General features: G+C 51.8%; 5 protein-coding genes across 5 annotated transcripts; 2 read left to right on the top strand and 3 right to left on the bottom strand.

Annotated features, from left to right (window-relative positions):
* Positions 1–616: 616 nt before the first annotated feature.
* PpBr36_09032 (uncharacterized protein) lies at positions 617–1,354 on the bottom strand (the record flags this gene model as incomplete). The annotated part of the gene is made up of 2 exons (XM_029896156.1): positions 617–886; positions 1,010–1,354. 2 exons carry the CDS (start codon positions 1,352–1,354, stop codon positions 617–619), a joined length of 615 nt encoding a protein of 204 aa, XP_029746667.1.
* Positions 1,355–6,247: 4,893 nt separating this feature from the next.
* On the bottom strand, positions 6,248–7,626 carry PpBr36_09031 (uncharacterized protein; the record flags this gene model as incomplete). Its single annotated transcript, XM_029896155.1, has 3 exons — positions 6,248–7,123; positions 7,332–7,403; positions 7,426–7,626. 3 exons carry the CDS (start codon positions 7,624–7,626, stop codon positions 6,248–6,250), a joined length of 1,149 nt encoding a protein of 382 aa, XP_029746666.1.
* Positions 7,627–8,718: 1,092 nt separating this feature from the next.
* PpBr36_09030 (uncharacterized protein) lies at positions 8,719–10,434 on the top strand (the record flags this gene model as incomplete). The annotated part of the gene is made up of 4 exons (XM_029896154.1): positions 8,719–8,779; positions 8,863–8,908; positions 8,985–10,158; positions 10,243–10,434. 4 exons carry the CDS (start codon positions 8,719–8,721, stop codon positions 10,432–10,434), a joined length of 1,473 nt encoding a protein of 490 aa, XP_029746665.1.
* A 992-nt stretch (positions 10,435–11,426) lies between these two features.
* PpBr36_09029 (uncharacterized protein) lies at positions 11,427–14,598 on the bottom strand (the record flags this gene model as incomplete). Its single annotated transcript, XM_029896153.1, has 4 exons — positions 11,427–12,754; positions 12,813–12,866; positions 12,920–14,095; positions 14,301–14,598. The coding sequence occupies 4 exons, from the start codon at positions 14,596–14,598 to the stop codon at positions 11,427–11,429; spliced, it is 2,856 nt and encodes a 951-aa protein (XP_029747284.1).
* Positions 14,599–16,016: 1,418 nt separating this feature from the next.
* On the top strand, positions 16,017–17,348 carry PpBr36_09028 (uncharacterized protein; the record flags this gene model as incomplete). The annotated part of the gene is made up of 1 exon (XM_029896152.1): positions 16,017–17,348. One exon carries the CDS (start codon positions 16,017–16,019, stop codon positions 17,346–17,348), a length of 1,332 nt encoding a protein of 443 aa, XP_029747285.1.
* Between the last annotated feature and the right edge of the window lie 416 nt (positions 17,349–17,764).

Genomic DNA, 17,764 nt, shown 5'->3' with positions numbered 1-17,764 from the left:
GCAAAAAAAAAAAAAGAAAAAAAAAAGTGTGTGGCGAAGGGGAGGGCGTATAGACGCATTCATGTCTCCTAGGGCCCCAGGGGATATTTCTCTGTTCATCATGGGGGCTGAATCAGAGCGAGAGAGAAAAGCCTCAGTTAATAAGTTTTGTTTTCCATGGGGGTTGAATCAGTTGCCGCTTGATGGAACGTAAACACCAGCCGTCCTGAACCATGGCCGGGCTTGTTTATGATTTTGCCCATTTTTCGGACGTTTAGGTGGGTTATCAATCATTAATGAACATGAGCTGCCATCGACACACCAACATGTCAATTGTCTGTCTTTTATTACTCCAACCCACTACCAACGTAGACTCATCCAATGCTCAATGGTCGCATGCCCAAGGTGAAGGGTATACGAGCTCTGAATAGCTGATGGTGTCTGGGCTTTTGTGTTCTGGGATTCGTACCTTGGAGGTATCTATGGAAAAAAGAGAGTTCATCTAGGTACGCCTTTTGTAACAGCCCAAAACCTACAAAACCCAGCACGCGAAAAACTCCTCGGCCCTAATACAATATACACAGCTTTATTATGCGCAGCAAAAAAAAAAAAAAAAAAATCCAACCATAAGGCCAATTTAGCGAGAACGGACACCACGGCCGGCACCCGCATTGTTGTCCACAATGATACCAACACCAGCGTGGTGGGTGCCGAGCTCTATCTTGGGACCTTTGGTTAGGGCGGTCTCGGCGAAGTTGAGTGCTGCCTGGAAGCCAGCGTTCTGTCTCTTCTGTAGAGGAGCCGAAGCGGACTGCTCGTCGTCTCCCTCGGCCTCGGCCTCGTCCTCGACCTCAACTTCCTCCGAGCGGGGCCCCAATGGGGCGGCGCCGGGTAACGGGAGAGATGCCTAGTTCTCCAGTGAGGGATACTGTCAGCCTGCAGTTACGTTCGACGGCTTTTCAAACACAGTGAATGGGTGAAGAAGCCAAAACACACATGAACGGAAAGGGGTTTAATGTGGAAAGCCTACCTTCTCATTGAGAATGCTAGGTTCGACGGCCTTAGCACCCAAACCGAGACCCTGCTGCTGGGCGGCAGGCTGAGCTGCAGCAGCCTGGCTGGCTGTGGCGGGCTGAGTGGCACCCTCGGCAGCGGCAGCAGCAGCACGTGCGCCACCAGCGACGGCGGCACCTTGCAGGGTGTTGATGATAGACTCAACACCGTTTTTGCCTGCGGCTCCTTCGAATTCAATAGCACCATCACCTACCACCAGGGCAGGTGAGTAAGCGCCAAGATTGATGTTAAGCGGGAGCGGGGCGGCATTGACGACGGCGCAGAGGGCAGCCAGCCTGAGGAGGAACGATTGAGAGACCATGGTGACGGGTTGTTTGTTGATGTGTATAAGATATTAGGTGGTTCAAGGTTGGTTGGTGTCGATAACGAGAGACGCTGTCTCAATAGTTGGAGCTCAGCTCGGAAGAAGGGTGATATAAGCCGAAGACCGGACAGATATTAGAGCTGCACCACCAGGGAGTAGAGACCTTTTTTTTTTTGAGCTGATGGATGTCCGAGAAAGAAAAAAAAAAAGAGAGGAGAAAGAAAGTAGAGACAGAGAGAAGAGACACAAGGAGAAATAGAAAACAAAACCTAAAGCAGAGAACCTTCAGATGGGGGAGGACATGGGAGCTTTTAGATTCGCATGAATCGTTCCTCCTAGCCAAAAGAGAGGAAACCAACGATTGCCCATCCTGGAGCGCAAAGGTCTAAACCTACTCGGCAGCCAAAGGGATTGTCGCCATCCGGAGAACGACGTCGCGCTCGCGGTGCACATGCTACCAGGTGCGGCAGCGCCAAGAGATGCCAATTGTCTGGGCTTTGGTATCAAGCCTTTGCAGGTCCCGCCATTGAGCCGGGGTCTCGTAGGTGTAGCGGTGGGTGCCTGTGGTATTTTCCGGGGGTCGTTGACAGCGGTCCCCCTGGACAGGTCTTGGGTTTGTATTGAAACACGGATAACGAGCGGGGGGGCCCCCAAAGGCTGAGGGGAGGGATTGGGCCCGGAACTTATTTCGTGGTGAGGGTAAGGCAGGGGAGATTCACGAGTCCATCAAAAAAGTCTGCTTATTTAGGTCCGGTTGGTAATATGCGTGATGGTAGATTGGAGCAAGCCTTTCAGCTCACCCGGCAGGGCGTCACAAGGCACCCATATTCTTGTCCTTAGCTCTGGAGATAGATGGGATGGTATTGACTCCAACCATCAGTCATTGAGTGCAGTAGACGCGATGTGTAATAGAGAGGGGTAGGCAAGTTACGGTAAGGCACAGAAGCTACGTCGGGCGGGGCACTTTTCGTTGAATGAAGACAGTGAGTGCTGTAGGTAAGTAAGCTAAGTAAGTACAGTACTCACATACGAAGTAGGTAGGTAAGGTAACGAACGGTTCCTGCGCTAGTACAAAACAGAAATACACTCTTTTAATCCCGTGGATATCAGGGTACTTACTACGCTACGATAGGCAAGATCTTGCGCGAAGCTAGGGTTGAGGTCCACCAAGTTTCAATGCTGGTTCCCTTTTCCCCAATCAACAATTGCAGGCAAGAATGGTGAAAAGGATTCAAATTCCCATGATTATCAGCCCTGGTATCGAGGGCTTGCGACACGATCAAGCATTGATGAACTTGGCTTTCTTTCTTGGACTTCTTCTCTTTTCTTGGCCAACTCGAATTCGTCGATCCGAAGGGTGCTTAGGTTGCATTATTCAGGCATTGTTCCGTATGGCCAAGACATTGCCTAGGCCTGTAAAAATGCTTGACACTAACCATTTCGATTTCTTCTTGGCGCGCTTTGAGTTCTCCGTATGGAAGTCACAATCGAGGAGGGCCCCAGGGGTATTACAGAACTGTACCATCGCTGTTTTTCTTTTCCCTCGCTTTATCCAGCAATAATACAGATGTTAAGGGAGCTTACCTGCTTACAGTCGAGGAGCCGGTTATAATTGTAAACAAAGAGAAGGGCATGTTGATTGTGCAACACACTGACACTCTGCCAAGACTTTTCTTCATACCCTCGCGAGTCACGCCCACGACTGCCCTTGTCAAGAGATTTGTTCGCCTCCGATATGTTCCTGGTTTATCCGTAGGTTAATGGTTTGAATTGAGTTTTCTCTGGTTGTTTTCCTTGTCAAGCCAGTAAGGAACAGCACTTTTATTCTGCTTTCACGTGTCGCCATCCACCGTTCCGACCCCATGGGGGGGGGGGCCTGATTTAGGAAGAAAACGCGACCAGCATTGGAGGCTGAGGAAAGCCCTGTTTTTTTTTTTTTTTTTTTTTTTTTTCGTCCAAGCTTCACGCTGTTGCTGCTGATCTTGCAACACACATCCACTCGACTTGTGCAAATCTTACCTCTTTTTGTCTCTTTTGGGATAATTATCATTTTCGTAGGTGAACCAGCCTCCGCAAGCTAAATTTGAAGCTTTTCATAGGCCCTCTAACGTTATTTAGCGGTGTCTCCATTCCACAACACAATTATCTCTGGGATCCAGGTCTATTTGTAACTCTCATGGCTAGATCTACCTAACTACCGCCATTCCGACGAATTCATGTTTGGTGAGTGAACAACCTGTCGTTCTCCTTCCTCTCCACCTTTCCATAGGTTGTCGCTGTTCGTTTTAGCTGCACAGTCAGTCAATTCTTGACATGCCCAAAATTCCCCGGGCCTTGACCCCTATCAAGTGGAAACATTACCTGCCTGGCAAGGTGACCGTTGATACCGACAAAAGCTGCCTCATCCAGTTAGAAAGCAAAAACGTAATGCATGCCACAAAGTGAGGTCGATACATTATGCTGTTCTTTTTTTTTTTTCTTTTTTTTTTCACTCTCTTCTGTTTGTGGCACAACCGTTTAGCCAAGACCTGATTTGTAACAACCCATAACAAAAAAGAGAGAGAGAGAGGAAGCAAGTGTTCTTCCGATCCATGACTGCTTAAGCTATTTACAACTCAAAACAACCCTTGTATTTTCTTATCATGGAATTCTCTGCTCGTCCCCCTTTTCTCCTGCCTTTACCATTGGTATGTGTTGGTGGACTTTGGAGAATTGCCCATGAAATCGCGCAGGTCCAGAATTTCTTGGCCTTAAGATGCCTCCTGGCCTCGCTCGGACATGGATGTGACCTCCGGCGTAACATCAACCCCCCCCCCCCCCCCCCCCCCGTGGGAGTGGGTTTTGTTTGGTACAGGGCAGGTTTAAACGGTGGCGGAAAAATAAAGGTATTTCTCGGACCTGCATGCAATTTTGGTCAAAGTCGTACGAACCAATTCAGGGCAAAATCTGATTTTGATTTGATGGACCCAGGAGTTACGTGGTGAAGTAGCAATATCTATTGATTGAATCAATATTGACCTTTAGGACGCTACCTTGTCGGGGTGGAATACTATCTGGCCTTTGATAGGCCAATTGCAACCCCAAATTGCAAAGAGCTTGCCACTCGGCTAATGCATTGTTGGCCACAGGCGTGCTATGTATAATAAGTATACCTGCAATGCACGCCAAAATTGTTTCGAGTAGTGCCATGGGTTGGAGGAGGTGACAAGACAGGCCTGCCAAACTTGAGATGTGGTTCTTGTTTCAAGTCGCCCAACCTGGCAGCAAGGAATGGCATATCTACTACCTAGGTAGTAGATCATCCGGCACGACCAGCCGCCCTACTTTGACCTTATTTCTCACATCTGTGCTGCATGTGGTAGCTCCGTGTGCTGCTCTCCATCTCACTTATTCTCCTCCGCAGCCGGTATCTTGTGGAACACATCTCTCACGTAGTCAAAAAACCTCCAACGGCGCCTTTTGCTCTTGCAGGATGCAGTACGCCGTGGGCAGCCGTGCTGTCGCGCGTCGGCAAGAATCCGCGCGTGCCGATGTAGGACAACGAGGGGAAATTTGCCGAGCTGCGCGACAGGACGGACCTTGCCGTGCCGGAGCTTGATTGGACATGGAATTCAGGGCTGTATTTGGTGAGGAGCGGCATGCGTGGGAAAGAACGTTAGCGAATAAACACCGGGTTCCACTCCAAGACTACCAGCAGATAATCCCGGTCTTGATCAGATACTTGAAGGCCTTGGATGATCTTCTAGTCAAGAGCCAGAGATACGCAGATGAGAATGAAGTCAGGCACGAGAACGCGGTCAACTATCGTATTGCGTCCGACATGCGAGGCTAGGGTACTGTTCATCTTTTTTTTTTTTTTTCTTTTTTTCCCGAGCCCCTTTCTTTGCGGCTCTCGCTGTAAAAGCTGGCCATTCTGAAAGGTGCAAGTTCCGGTATAGTTGTTTTCTGTCTGCAGTTCGTTCAATGATTGGCGATACTATCTCTACTCACCTTGATCCTCCGAAGACGACAAAAGGAGATGGTGATATATTTATACATGTCTCAGGATATATGTGCATATACAATCCTGATCAACGTCGCAAGCTGGTCGATGAATCCTTGGGTCCTTCGTATTATTATGACAGCCCCCATAGCCGCACTAGAAGCAGTACAGCCACATCGTCGTCGGATCCTGCTCGCATGTATTCCGTGACTAAAACTGGTTGGCGGTGTTTTTACCTATTAGAAGTACTACCTTCGGGCCCGAATGATGAGTGCGCCCATTGATGTTGGCCTCCATGTACCAGTGTTTGTTGCGTAAAAGTTAGCCTACCACTTCGGACAAGGTAAAAGATAGACACCTAGACAGTCTTGGTAGCGTTGATGATAAGAATCCGCTTCTCAGGAACATTGCGCCTCTAAGTCGCCATCGAACCTGCAGCTGACCTCGCCAAGTTTCCAACCCGAGACAGTAGATGCTTACAAACACTGGTTGAAATAGAATATGCGGAAAGGAGATGTAATGACTGTGATTCTCGAGAGATGTAAAGATCCAATTAGTCTAAAAAAAACCAACAGTTATATCGGCGCTAGTGGAGCCGAGGGTTCATATCCGAATGTCAAAGGAGTCCTCGTTGACATACACCTACGTAGCCAACCAACCTCACGTCACCCGATAGAGCTCTGCATAAGTGGTGCTAATCTACATGTAAGAAGTATAGTCGGTCATTTTGTGCTACCTTGCTAGGCAACCAACTAAATTAATATACGTTGCCCTCAAAATTTCCACATTAAGTCCGTCCTAAGAGGAAGTAACACGCCTGCAAGACATTGACAAGATAAGCCTTTGTACCGACTGATGGCCACTTTAACCGACTCTAAAATGCCCAAATAGAAGGTGTACCAAGTTCTCTAGGGCACATCGCTCCAATACGTTCCTGGGATGTTCGACTCTGAAGGGAGGTCCTTGAGCCCCGGATCCAGCCGCACTCGAAGTCCACACAGGGCCATGATGACAGACATAGATCCAGCCAACGTATTCACATCCCCGATATATCCCACTGTACCCTTCCCAACCTTTGTGGTTGTAGCGGAAGCTTGATGGGGTAACTCGTCATTTACGTACCAGACAGCTGATTCCTCAACATTAGCAAGAACCTGAGCCCTCTGCGTGTAAGCAGAAGATAGGTAACCGCTAATGTGAACAGCAGCACCTCGTCGAAGCCTCAGTGTTCCATCGCCGTAGGATCCGCGTTTCCGGGGCAAACCAATGGTGGTGAACGTCCGTTCAAGCTCGCCGGTTTCCAAGTCGGTGCCAAAGCAGCCGGCGACAACGACGGGTACGACGTGAAGTAGGTCAATAATACGGAACAGAAGCTTCCTATGACGGGCGATGGCTCCATCCACCACGAGTATGCCAGGTGGGAGCGGGCCGCCTCGGTGAAGCTCGAGGGGATCCTTGGCCGCGGCGGGTAGTCGAACCGAAGCAGCCTTATAGTGGATTTGAAGCACAGGAGAGCCGTAGATCTCGGCAAACATATACTTCTGCTCGAGACAAAGTATAGCGGCATATTTTCGTCGTCCTGTGAAGTCACTGCTATAAACATCCACTACACTACCCAAGCCTTTGTAGACGGGGCCTAGTACAGCTGTGTCGCCATCGATCATGCTCATGATACCGTCTGTCTCAACCCAAGCACGCCTGACATGTGCAAAGCACGAAGTCCGCTTCCTCAGGAGAGCCGCCGCTGTAATACTCAGGCAGTATCGGCTCTGCGCTTCGATCCACTATGCCGGGTCAGATGTGCGCGTTTGCATCATGGACGGTTTGGCAGAGTTCCAAATATTAATTCTTGAGCCTTAGAATCATGGAAAACATAAGGCTCCAGGGTAGAAACCTCAACCTGACAAGTTTCCCGATCTGATCTATGAGTTGGTGAGGATTTTGGAAGCGACTCAGGTTTAGATAATCAAACCAGTAGTGCATGTTGTTGACCTCATAAGAATCGAGATCCAGGTAGAGGCGTAGCTTAAGAAGAGTGAGTACAACAAGATGTGTAACGCGCATCTTGGGAAATGATGTTGTCCACAGGCTCAAAAGCGTCAGCGTTGCGGATATCGACGTGCGGCAGGTTTACATCACCCCAACCGAACAGGTTGGTGGCCCACCACTTCAGAAAGGCGTAGCATTCCTGTTCCAAGTCGAGGCGTAGATTCAGAAAAGGAATAACGTACCTCACACCGAGGTTGCCTCTCCGGCAGAGGCGTATTATATCTGTGCAATGGTCCATTGCCTTCATTGAAGCGCCAACGTTGCTTTAAGAAGGGCATGGGCTGCAGCAAACCGGGCCCTCATGTAGTCACGCGTATCAGGGATCCCCCAAAAATGACCGGCTTGATTCGGGAACATGTCGTCAGTGGGCCTAGAACGGAGTTGGGTCTCCTCTCGGCCAAGCTCCTTCCGAGTCTTCTTGATGGCTTCGCAGGCTGCCTTGCAAGGGGATCGGTGTTGCTTTTGATGCTCCTGGTTGTAGTAGTAAGCAACCTGAAAGCCCTGGCAACGGAGCAAGCCGACCGTCTTGCCGCAAGCACCGCACCCATGTTGTGCGATAGCATAGCGTTTTTTCCATGGTTGCTCAGGATGATGATCGAGGCTGTCCGGGGAGTAAAGCTAATATTAAAAGTAGGGTAGAAAGTTGCCTCTAGTCTAGGTTTTATGGAGGCGAAGTAGTCTGATCTGCAGAAGACCGTATTTCACTTCTGTCTCAAGACAGAGTTAACATCTTCGACCTACCGGAAATGGCTTATGGAGGTCGCTGAATCGAGCGCTAGACTTGGCGACACCTAACAGCAGATCCGCGAGAATAATAAGGATGAAAGCCGCCATCAAAACTTGAGAAAGGCATGTCGACTGAACGTTTGTTGTACTACTGTAGATAAATTCGGGGACCTAAGCTCCTTCCTAAAACTTCCGTTTCCTGCGGGCTGCAACCCCTGCTGCTGCTTCATTCGTTTGCTCAATTGGGTGCTAACTAGATAGGTAAGTACCTACTCCAGATTGGCATCGAGCCGAAGTAAGAAAGCTTTACACACGCCGACACAATGAAGGAGCTGATTACTGCACCTTGTTGGAGAGTAAGCATTACCTTCTGATCCAGAAAAGGAGTGCTGGTCAGGAACTTCAAGATGGGCAGGAGCTTAGGGGATCCTTGGAAGTGGAGGGGAGTAACTCTAAAAGTGGGCCCAGACCGAAAAGTGGACACTAGGCAAAGGTGATCGATCGATGGGCAAGGAAGTTGTGGTTCATTGTATGTGATTCTGTCTGGGTTGGAAGACGGAACTACTTCGAGAAACAGTCTTCGCTTTCCAATAAAACACACAAAATGGACAAGCCTCACCAGATCCCCGTGAGGGCCCATGCACGAAACAAGTCAATACCTAAACGTATGCAATTACATGATCACTATCCATCCTGTTTTCTATTCTCAACCGCATTCGGGTCCACTACTGACCTTTCATGTACTTAGCGACGAGGCCGCGATCAACAACCAAGGGTCCCTTGGATGTCGACGAGTGAGTTCTGAATGATCATGTGTTTTGTCTCCCATTTCCAAACCGAAAAAAAACCTCCAGCTGATCTGTTACACAGCATCTCACTTAGCTCACCAAAGCCAAGTGATGTGGCGGCAACTTTTCTTTCGCCGGATCCTAATCTTCCCGGCAGTAGCTTGAGGCCAACATCACCAAACATCCTCAGTCCCCGGGGCCTTAGATCTCCAGCCAGGTCTCCAGGTCCAGGACCGTCTCCGCGTTTGACACCTCAGTTTCCCAAAAAGGACTTTTCTTTCCTCCTTCGCCCAGAGATCTACCACACTATCAGCCCGCAAAATGTTCCTGCCGCCTTCCGCAACTCCCCCCACCAGCCGGCGCCCGACACGCCAATCCCGGAACTCCTTTCAAAGGGTCACTTTCGCGCCGCAGCGGTAGCCGCCGTGCAGCAGCTCACTGGTACTGCGGGCCATGATCCCCCCGCGTCGGACGACCACGCCCGCATCTTCTCGCTGATCCACACCCGTCTCGCATGTCTGACCCTCATCGATGCAACGCCCATAGCTGCCCAGGAGGTCAAGGCACTGGAGGATGTGCAATCGCCGTTTTACCTTGCCCAACCGGTGGCCTCGTCGGTCTCAGGGGTAGGCTCTCCAGGGCTGGGTCTGGCCATCGACGGACCGGGGCCTCTTCGCAGCCCCAACCCCAGCCTCCTGCACGCGCCCCTCGAGGAGCCACCTGAGCATCTGGTACCGTGGGAGCTGCGTGTTCTGGCAGTTCGTCTGCAGTCTCTCGGCTTTGGCGACCCTCGCCGCTCTGTCATGAGCTACTACGAGCTGGCCCGCGAGGCCCGGGCCCGGCTGGCTCATGCATCCGCAGTCCACGATAACAGCGCACGGGAGCTGCACAAGGAGCGCCTCGCCGAGCTGGGACTCAAGGTTGCCGGTGCGCTGATCGAGATGGACGACCTGGCCGGCGCCGCTGCGCACCTCGAGACGCTCGTGGACCATGGCGCTAGCGGCAAGCTGACTACCGCCAAGGCGCTGCTGTGGCTTCATCTGGGCGATGTCGATGCCGCACGCAGGTGTGTCGACAATCAGGTGCAGGGAGATGCGACGCAGGACAAGGTCATCTCTGCATTGTGCGACATGGCAGACGGGGATTATGATGCTGCGCTTGCTACTTGGGGCGAGTTGAGGGAGGACCTGCCCAACGACGAGATGGTCGCGGTCAACATGGCGGCATGTCTGCTATATGTGGGGAAAATGTCGCAGGTAAGGACTTCAATGCTGTGATCGTGATCCGATTTGTGATACGGAGCGTATTGAGCTTGCTAACGACGCTCTTTTCATGTGCAGGGGCGAGAAATGCTCGAGGCCATGGTCGATTCTGGGTTCTCATCCCACACGTTGCTGTTCAACATAACGACCATGTACGAACTGTGTACCGACAAAGCACGCCCACTGAAGCAGCGCCTGGTTGAACGTGTTGCTGAGATGGAGCCAAACTTGCACGGATGGGAGAAGACCAATGCCAACTTCAAGCTCTGAGTAAAGCCCGTATCTCGGGATTAGGTCTACATATAAGCGCAAATCATAGATGCAAACGCGACACCAAGGTTCCTACAAAACTATCCGGCGTGAACCTGACTATCTAGCCAGAAATACTCTGGACCTGTCTGAGGTCCATGATGTGTTTACAAGGTAGCGGTATTCATTCCCCCGAATTCCGCCAGACCTGAGCGACAGATATGTGAAAGGGACCCCGTAAAACCGCTCAGTTTAATTCACCCACGTTTGATTATTAGGAAAGCCCCGCTGTTGAAGGGTCGGTTAACGACAGCCGAGTATGCTGCCGGAGAAGTACAAGAACGAGCGACTGGCAATGCTTCATATCATCGGGAAGAAGGGAGAAATCACATGCTTCAATGAATTGACGAGCTTTTGATTCGGCAACCCTTGTGGGAAGTTCGGCCGGTGAAATCCACCAACCAAGGAGCACTCAGTTTTTAACCATCCAACTGCCTTCCATTTGAAATGATACACGAAAAACAGGTGGCCAAAGGAGAAGAATGAATTTTTGTCAAGAAAAACACACCAAATGAGATGGCCCAAGCAATCATGCATCTTCCAATTTGAATCGATTCAGTTCTTTTGTGTCGAAAGACCCTACCACCCCCCCCAACCGATTTCCGAGTAGAGAGTTAATCAATTGTACAAACAAGAAATCTGAGAAGCCCCTTAACCATTGAACAGAGAACCAAGTCGAAGATCGTTAAGATATGAACCCAGCAAACAGAAAAAAAAACAAAAAAGAAAGAAGGGTCGAGGATGGGACCCATTGTGAGACCCATCATTTCTCGTATTCAATTAGGCTTAGCAATTCGAGATTGCATCTCGACGTAGAAGTTGCCAATGGGATTTTATGCGACTGTAGACATTGCGGCCGATTGCCCTCGCTGAACAATCCGATCCGAGCGTATTCATCTTCCGCATTGGGTACGCAACTTATCAACCGGTGCGAGTTGATCTTGGATCCAGGCCTAATGGTAATTGTTGCCCCAGCCACGGGGTTGCGCTCCGTAGTAGCTGCCACCGAAACCCTGGTTACCGTAGGCACCATAGGGGTTGTTACCATGTCCCTGTTGTCCGGCACCAGCACCGAAACCACCTGCGCCGGTTTGGCCGATGTGGTGTCCCTGCTGCTGGAGATGGCCCGGGTAGCCACCGTAACCACCCATGCCTGCGGCACCCTGTTGGCCGGATTGCGAGGGCGGGAGGCCCTGCTGAGACTGCGCGTTGTTGGCAGCCGACATGGGGCGAGCGCCGCTGATAGAGGGGCTGGGTCCGCTGCCAGCCTTCTCGCCAAAGGGCTTCAGATCATCATTGCCTGACGGGGCGTTAGCCGCCTGCTGGCTTGGGTTGTTGAAGCCCTGGCCGGCCTGGGACTGGTATGACGAACCACGGCCAAAGTTATCATGCACACCTCCGCCGAAACCACCGCTTCCGAGGCCCTGCTGATTGGCAGACTGGGCCGAGGCGCGACCGTAGTCGAGGCCAGATCCCAGCCCGCTGTCGTTGCGGTGCAGCGAGGACTGGCCGAATCCACTCGCTCCGGTGGATGCGTGGTCATACGGGGGGTTCATTCCATATTGAGTGGGTTGACCGTAAACACCACCCTTGGAGCCGTAGGGACCACTGGCGTAACCTCCTTGGCCGTAGGCACTGTTGTACTGCTGGTTCATGTAGGCAGCATAGTAAGGGCTGTATTGGTACGGGTGTTGCCCTCCGTAGGGGTACTGATGCTGAGCCTGCTGGGCTTGCGACTGGGTGTTTTGGCCAGCCTGCTGCTGGTTCTGACCCGGCGGCTGCGGGGTGTTGTTTCCGCTGTTTTGAGAGTCAAGGGCTGACCCGGCGCCGAAGCGAGACGAAGCCTGAGCTTGCGCGCCGCTCTGGGGATACTGGCTCAAGGGGTCGGCCTGAGAAGTATTGTAAGCAGCAAGTGAGCGCCCAGGACCATCCTGATGCCCCTGGCTGGCCTGTTGCTGGCCAAAGTTGTTACCATAGTAACCGCTGTAGGGAGCCCTGGAAGATGGGTCAGCGGTGTAAAATGACGAGTAGTCGTTGGGTGCAGAGCTCATAGCGGCAGGAGCAGCTGCGGGAGCCGGAGCCTGAGTGAGGGGCTGAGTCTGAGCCGGGGCCTGGCCCTGGAAGCCATCGTATTGATGTTGAGTGGCAGCGGGAGGGTTGGTCATGTTGGGTTGACCGAAAGCATCGTAAGGCTTCTGGCCGAATGAGTGTTGGTCCTGGCCGAAACGGCCAAAGCCTTGGTGAGGCTGAGAAGGCTGGCTGATCGGGGGCTGTTGGGGAGCTGCTGCAAATAAGTCAGTCGTGGCGGCCCAGGAACATGCGAAGCAGCAAAGACTTACCTTGAGCCATAGCAGCGGGTTGCTGGGGAGCAATCGCAGATGGAACTGTGAGGTCTGTAAATCAGCAAAACGTACACAACAAGGAGACTGTCGGGTTGCAAGCATACCTGCAGGTACCGTAGGAGTAGCGGCGGCAGGGGCAGCTACCGGCTTCTGGGCAGCGAAAGAGTCGGGAACGGCAGCGGGCTGAGCTACAGGAAGCGAAGTGCGGGGATGCGAGACAGGCGAGTCGACTGGGGGCTGTGCCCTGGTCTCAGGCTCCTCACGATCGCCGTCGATGTCTTCCTCTCCGCTAAAGTTCAGAGCGCCAAACTGAACCGTGGCACGGTCAACCTCGCGGTTGGTGGGCATGCGCACAGCCTCCTCCTGATCGAGAAGCCTGCGGCCGTAGCTCGGAGTCCGGGTAGCCGCACGCTCCGTAGCCTTGATCGCAGTGGCTGCGAAACCGCTGGTGGCAGCCCTCGAGGACTGCGCATTTTGGTGTTGCTGCTGAGAAGCAGAAAGAGGCGTTGCGGTGGCACTGAGAGCAGCAGTGCGAGGGTCCCATGAATCAGCAGCCTCGCTGTGGGCAGTCTCGGTCTCAGGAGGATGGGAAGTATCTGTGATCTGCTCCAGGTTCGTCTCTGTCAACTGATCCTGAGAAGGCGGGAGTGCAACCTCTGGCACAACAGTGGGGATAGGTTCAGGAGCCGGTTCTTCCTTGACGGGTTCTTTGGGCGGCTCTTCGATAGGTTCAGGCTCCTCAGCAGCGGGTTCGGTCGCGGCAGGGAGCGGATCAACTGTCTCGGCAGGCGGAGGTGCGGGGGCAGCTTTGGGTTTTACGGGAGCAGGCTTAGGAGCAGTCGATTGTCTAAGCATGCTAGCCCAGGTAGAGACGGCGGGTTTGGAAGGAGCAGGAGCGGTAGTAGTGGGAGGAGCAGTAGACTTGGGTGCGGCAGGTGCCTCGGTAGTCGCGCTTGGCCAAGCGGGCGTCTCATCGGCTTTCGCGTTGTCCCAGGCGGGGGACTCTTCGGTAGGAACAGAGAGATCATTGCTCTTGTCGTTATGGGTACCGTTCGCACCAGCAGAAACGGCCCGGCCACGCGTGCTACGGCCGCCGCGTTCCGTGGCCCTTCCACGACCGCGTCCACCATCACGACCACCGTCACGTCCACCCCGCGAGGGTCTGTTATAGCCTGGAGCGGTTTCACCAGTAGTAGTAGTGAATGTCACGTCCTTGGGTGCCTTGGACTTTGAGCGATCCTTCTTGGTCTTTGAGACTTCACCCCATTGAGAGGCTTGGCCTGAATTGATGCAATGTGGTCAGTAAGGATCGCGTCAAGTTTGGGTTGAGAACGAAGTTACGAAGACAAGAAATCACCATAGCCACTGAGCAGAGGCTGGCAGGACAAGCAAACGAGAAGAAAGAAAGATAGCGGAGAAATACAAAGGGAAACAAGAGAAAAGAAACGGTATCTTGGACTACGAAAACGTGGAGCTTTTGCTTACCGTCAGCAATCCTGGTCACAGCCAGGTTTTCATCGCCATCAGTCTCCTGAAGGACGAAGAGAATGTCGACCTCGGACCAGTCCGAGAACATCTCCTTGATCAAGGCCGTCTTGGCGCCATAGAGCTTCTTCAGCTCGCCAATCTCACCCTCGTCCTCAATTGCATCGAGTGAATCGAACTTGTCACCGTTGGTTCTGGTCTGTTGACGAGCACCACCACGCGACTGGCCTCCACGACCGCCACGGCCGCCGCCTCTGCCACGCGAGGCCGCCGGCCGGGTTTGTGCCTCAGTAGACATGCCGAGAGGGAGAATCTGAAGTGTGTGTGAAGATGATGATGAAAGGGAAGTTGATCAAGACCGACGACGGGATCAGCTTGACGTAAAGAGTCGCATGCGCACAGATTTAGGGTTTCCGATCGTTGGGGAAAGCGTGCGGCTAGCCCAGTCTCCAGGGTAAAGGCGTGTCGATAAAGCAAGCAACGAGCTGTTCGATCGTCGGCAGCAGCTCGCCCGGGAGATGTGGCGGGGTGCTAAGTTCGGTGGTGCAGCAGGAATTGATGATGCTAGAAAAAGAGAGTTGGAAGGAGTCGTGATGCGAAGCCTATCCTTCACTGACTGAGGCGAAAAAAGGGCAGAGCAAACCAACTCAGCTCCAGTCGTGATGCGTTATGATTGGCGGGATAGCTAGCAGACGACCCACTCTGCCCATTTTATGTGGAGCTGCTGCTGATGCCCGGGCAGGAATTTCTGGGGACGGAATTTGACTCCCGTCCCATGCATCAAAAGGCGTCTTCTTGGAAGCTGTTATGATTCGGTTTGGAGGGATGTGTTATTCGACTGCACTGTAAACAAACATAAAGACGACATTACCACTGACAGGCCAAAGGAAACCAATACAGATTGGACAAACCTTTTTTAAAAATAATAAAAAAATAAAACATGAGAGTATTTACCGTCCAAAGAAATGCCCCAAGCAGTTTCCAACCCGCCAGGTACACAAATCTGCCACATCAGTCGATTGACGCCTTGCACTGTGCTTGAGTACCACAGAAACAGGCGCGATGCGGCCTGACGGCCCCAGAAGATGATGATTCAAGTGCCATGGGTGCTGCCAAAACAACAGACGACAGGACCTGATTCGCCCATAAAAGCGGCAGCGAGCAGTTGATTGCTACCCAACTCAAACTCCATAATCAGGTCCAATCCGAACCATATGAGCACAATTGAAATGGCGAATTTTTTTATATATTATGGAACTGGGTATATGCAGCAAATCAGAGGCTCGAGTAGTATTTATTTCGTAGCTTAGAGAACAACCTAACAAATCTCCAAGTCGGGCTCATGCAGGTCCAGCTTGCCTGATGGACGGGGGGTCAAGTCTGGACCACTTGTCGTATTGCGCACCGTACCCTGATCGTGGCGGATATCGGGTGTTTCCTTCGTTCACGTGCCAGCGTCAAGTGGGTCATTCTTTTCCCCTCGTCATTGTGGAACCATAATCGTGAAGCTCCTTGCTGTTGGTTAGATGATTTCTTTACGGCATGTCACCATTTCGACAACGATTCAATTGAACAGTTTTGAAGAGCAATGAGACCGGGCTGTGCGCGGTTCATCAAAGGCAACAGTAATATAGCAAGCGAATATTTCTTGGTGCACGAAAAGACAGAATAAAAAAGCCCGACATTCAGCAGCTCAACAACGCGTTGTAGCCGACAATGAAGCCGACAAGGCCGCTCGCCTTGATTAAGAACATTTTCGAATCGTACCGCGACCCTCTCCCTCTAGACCAGAATGAAAAAACGAAGCTGTACAGGATAATCACAAAGTCCTTCAGGAAGCAGCTCGATAAAGAGCTTGGACTACCGGCGGAACAGTCTCCAGACTTGGCACAACGAAAAGCCGCTGAAGCTTTTGAAGCCACTTTCAAATTGACGCGGCCCTCTCATACAGAAACCCCTCGAGCGTCGCTTGGCAGCCAACACCTCCGCTCAATTCTTTCAAATCCGCTATTCAGCTACGATGCATCAAAGGCAAAAGCACTGCGGGTGCAAGGGGAGAGGGATCCAATGGATGTCTTCGAGGAGGCAGCTGCCAGGGGGCTCATGACTCCAATACGCGCTGCCGGTTGTCTCAAAGCCAAACGCCGTCAGATAATGCAATCATCTGCAATGGACCCTGTCACAGTCATGGCGTCCTCATCAGCTGGGCAGAGGGTTGTGGAGTGGCTACGGTCATCGGGCTTAGAGAAAGACTTCTCGTTTCTCGGCAACCAACAGCTACCGTTTCTGAAACAGCTCATCCCATTCATGATTGCTGAGGGGATGGAGAAGACGGTGTGGGTTTGGTTGGATATGCTTTCCAAGGATCGCGACGACCGTCCGATAACGGAACGGGAATTCAAACAAGTGCAACTCTTTGGTGCCTTTGTCGAGCATAAATACCAGGGCGCCACGAGTATGAACAACGCATATGCCTGCATGAAGCAGGTCAAAGAGACATTCCCATGGGACAGACAGGAAAAACCACCTAAATACATCATGACGACCTGGCAAAAGGTCGCCTGGGAATCTACAGTTATGGCGTGGAAACATCTCACAAAGGCATCTCCAAGGTTGTTCGAATCGTTTTACACTATTGGGAAAGACAACCTCGACCGCCAGATGTTTGAGGTAGAAAACTACCACTCACACCATGGCATCGACGTGGCCCATCTCGCGCTACACCACCCTACAAAACCGAATGCTGAGCAAGCAGTGAAGCTCCTGCTTGATGACAAAAGCCACAGAATTTGGAAGACTTGGAAGAGGCAACATCAAGCCCTTCCAGAAACGCACATTGCACGTAGTACAACGACTGTCAGGATGCGGGCTTTTAGCCTCGATACCATCAAAGTGTGTGCCTCGCAAGGACAAACAGCTCGAGCAGAAAAGCTTTTACAGAAGCTGGCTCCATACCTAGGCAACGATTTCCGTGTGGCTATCGATGAAATAGAAGAATATGAGGATGCGGAACTTTTTGATCTTGATAATTCGGCAGCAGTTCAGTAGATGAGGCCTCATTAAGGTTAGCAAGCGTATGCCCTCGGGCGTGCGGACGGAAACCAGAGGTCTAACCGACATGAACCTGCTTGCCTTCTAGCGCGAGTCTAGAAAGAAGGGGCTGACGCCTAACACGCACAACAAAGGCTGCCGCCAGCCAGTCGGCGTCGCGTCAAGCTCCTGGCTACAATGCCGGGAAAATGGTCGAGATGGAGAAACGAAGCAAACCTGAGCTCTTGACCCAGATCACAAGTCAAGACTCGTGTCTGCTACATTTCAGCTCGCTATGCATACACGAGCCCTTGTAGAATGGCACGTATATATCGAGGACTTTATTTTTGATGTATTCAATCAATTCCCTTCTACGTGTATGTTCACATACCTAGGGTACATAGGGTCGGCGCAAAAACGTTAAATGCATCATC

The sequence above is a fragment of the Pyricularia pennisetigena genome, chromosome 5, assembly GCF_004337985.1.
Source record: "Pyricularia pennisetigena strain Br36 chromosome 5, whole genome shotgun sequence".
Taxonomy (NCBI): domain Eukaryota; kingdom Fungi; phylum Ascomycota; class Sordariomycetes; order Magnaporthales; family Pyriculariaceae; genus Pyricularia; species Pyricularia pennisetigena.
This window is presented reverse-complemented; position numbering and strand designations above follow the sequence as displayed.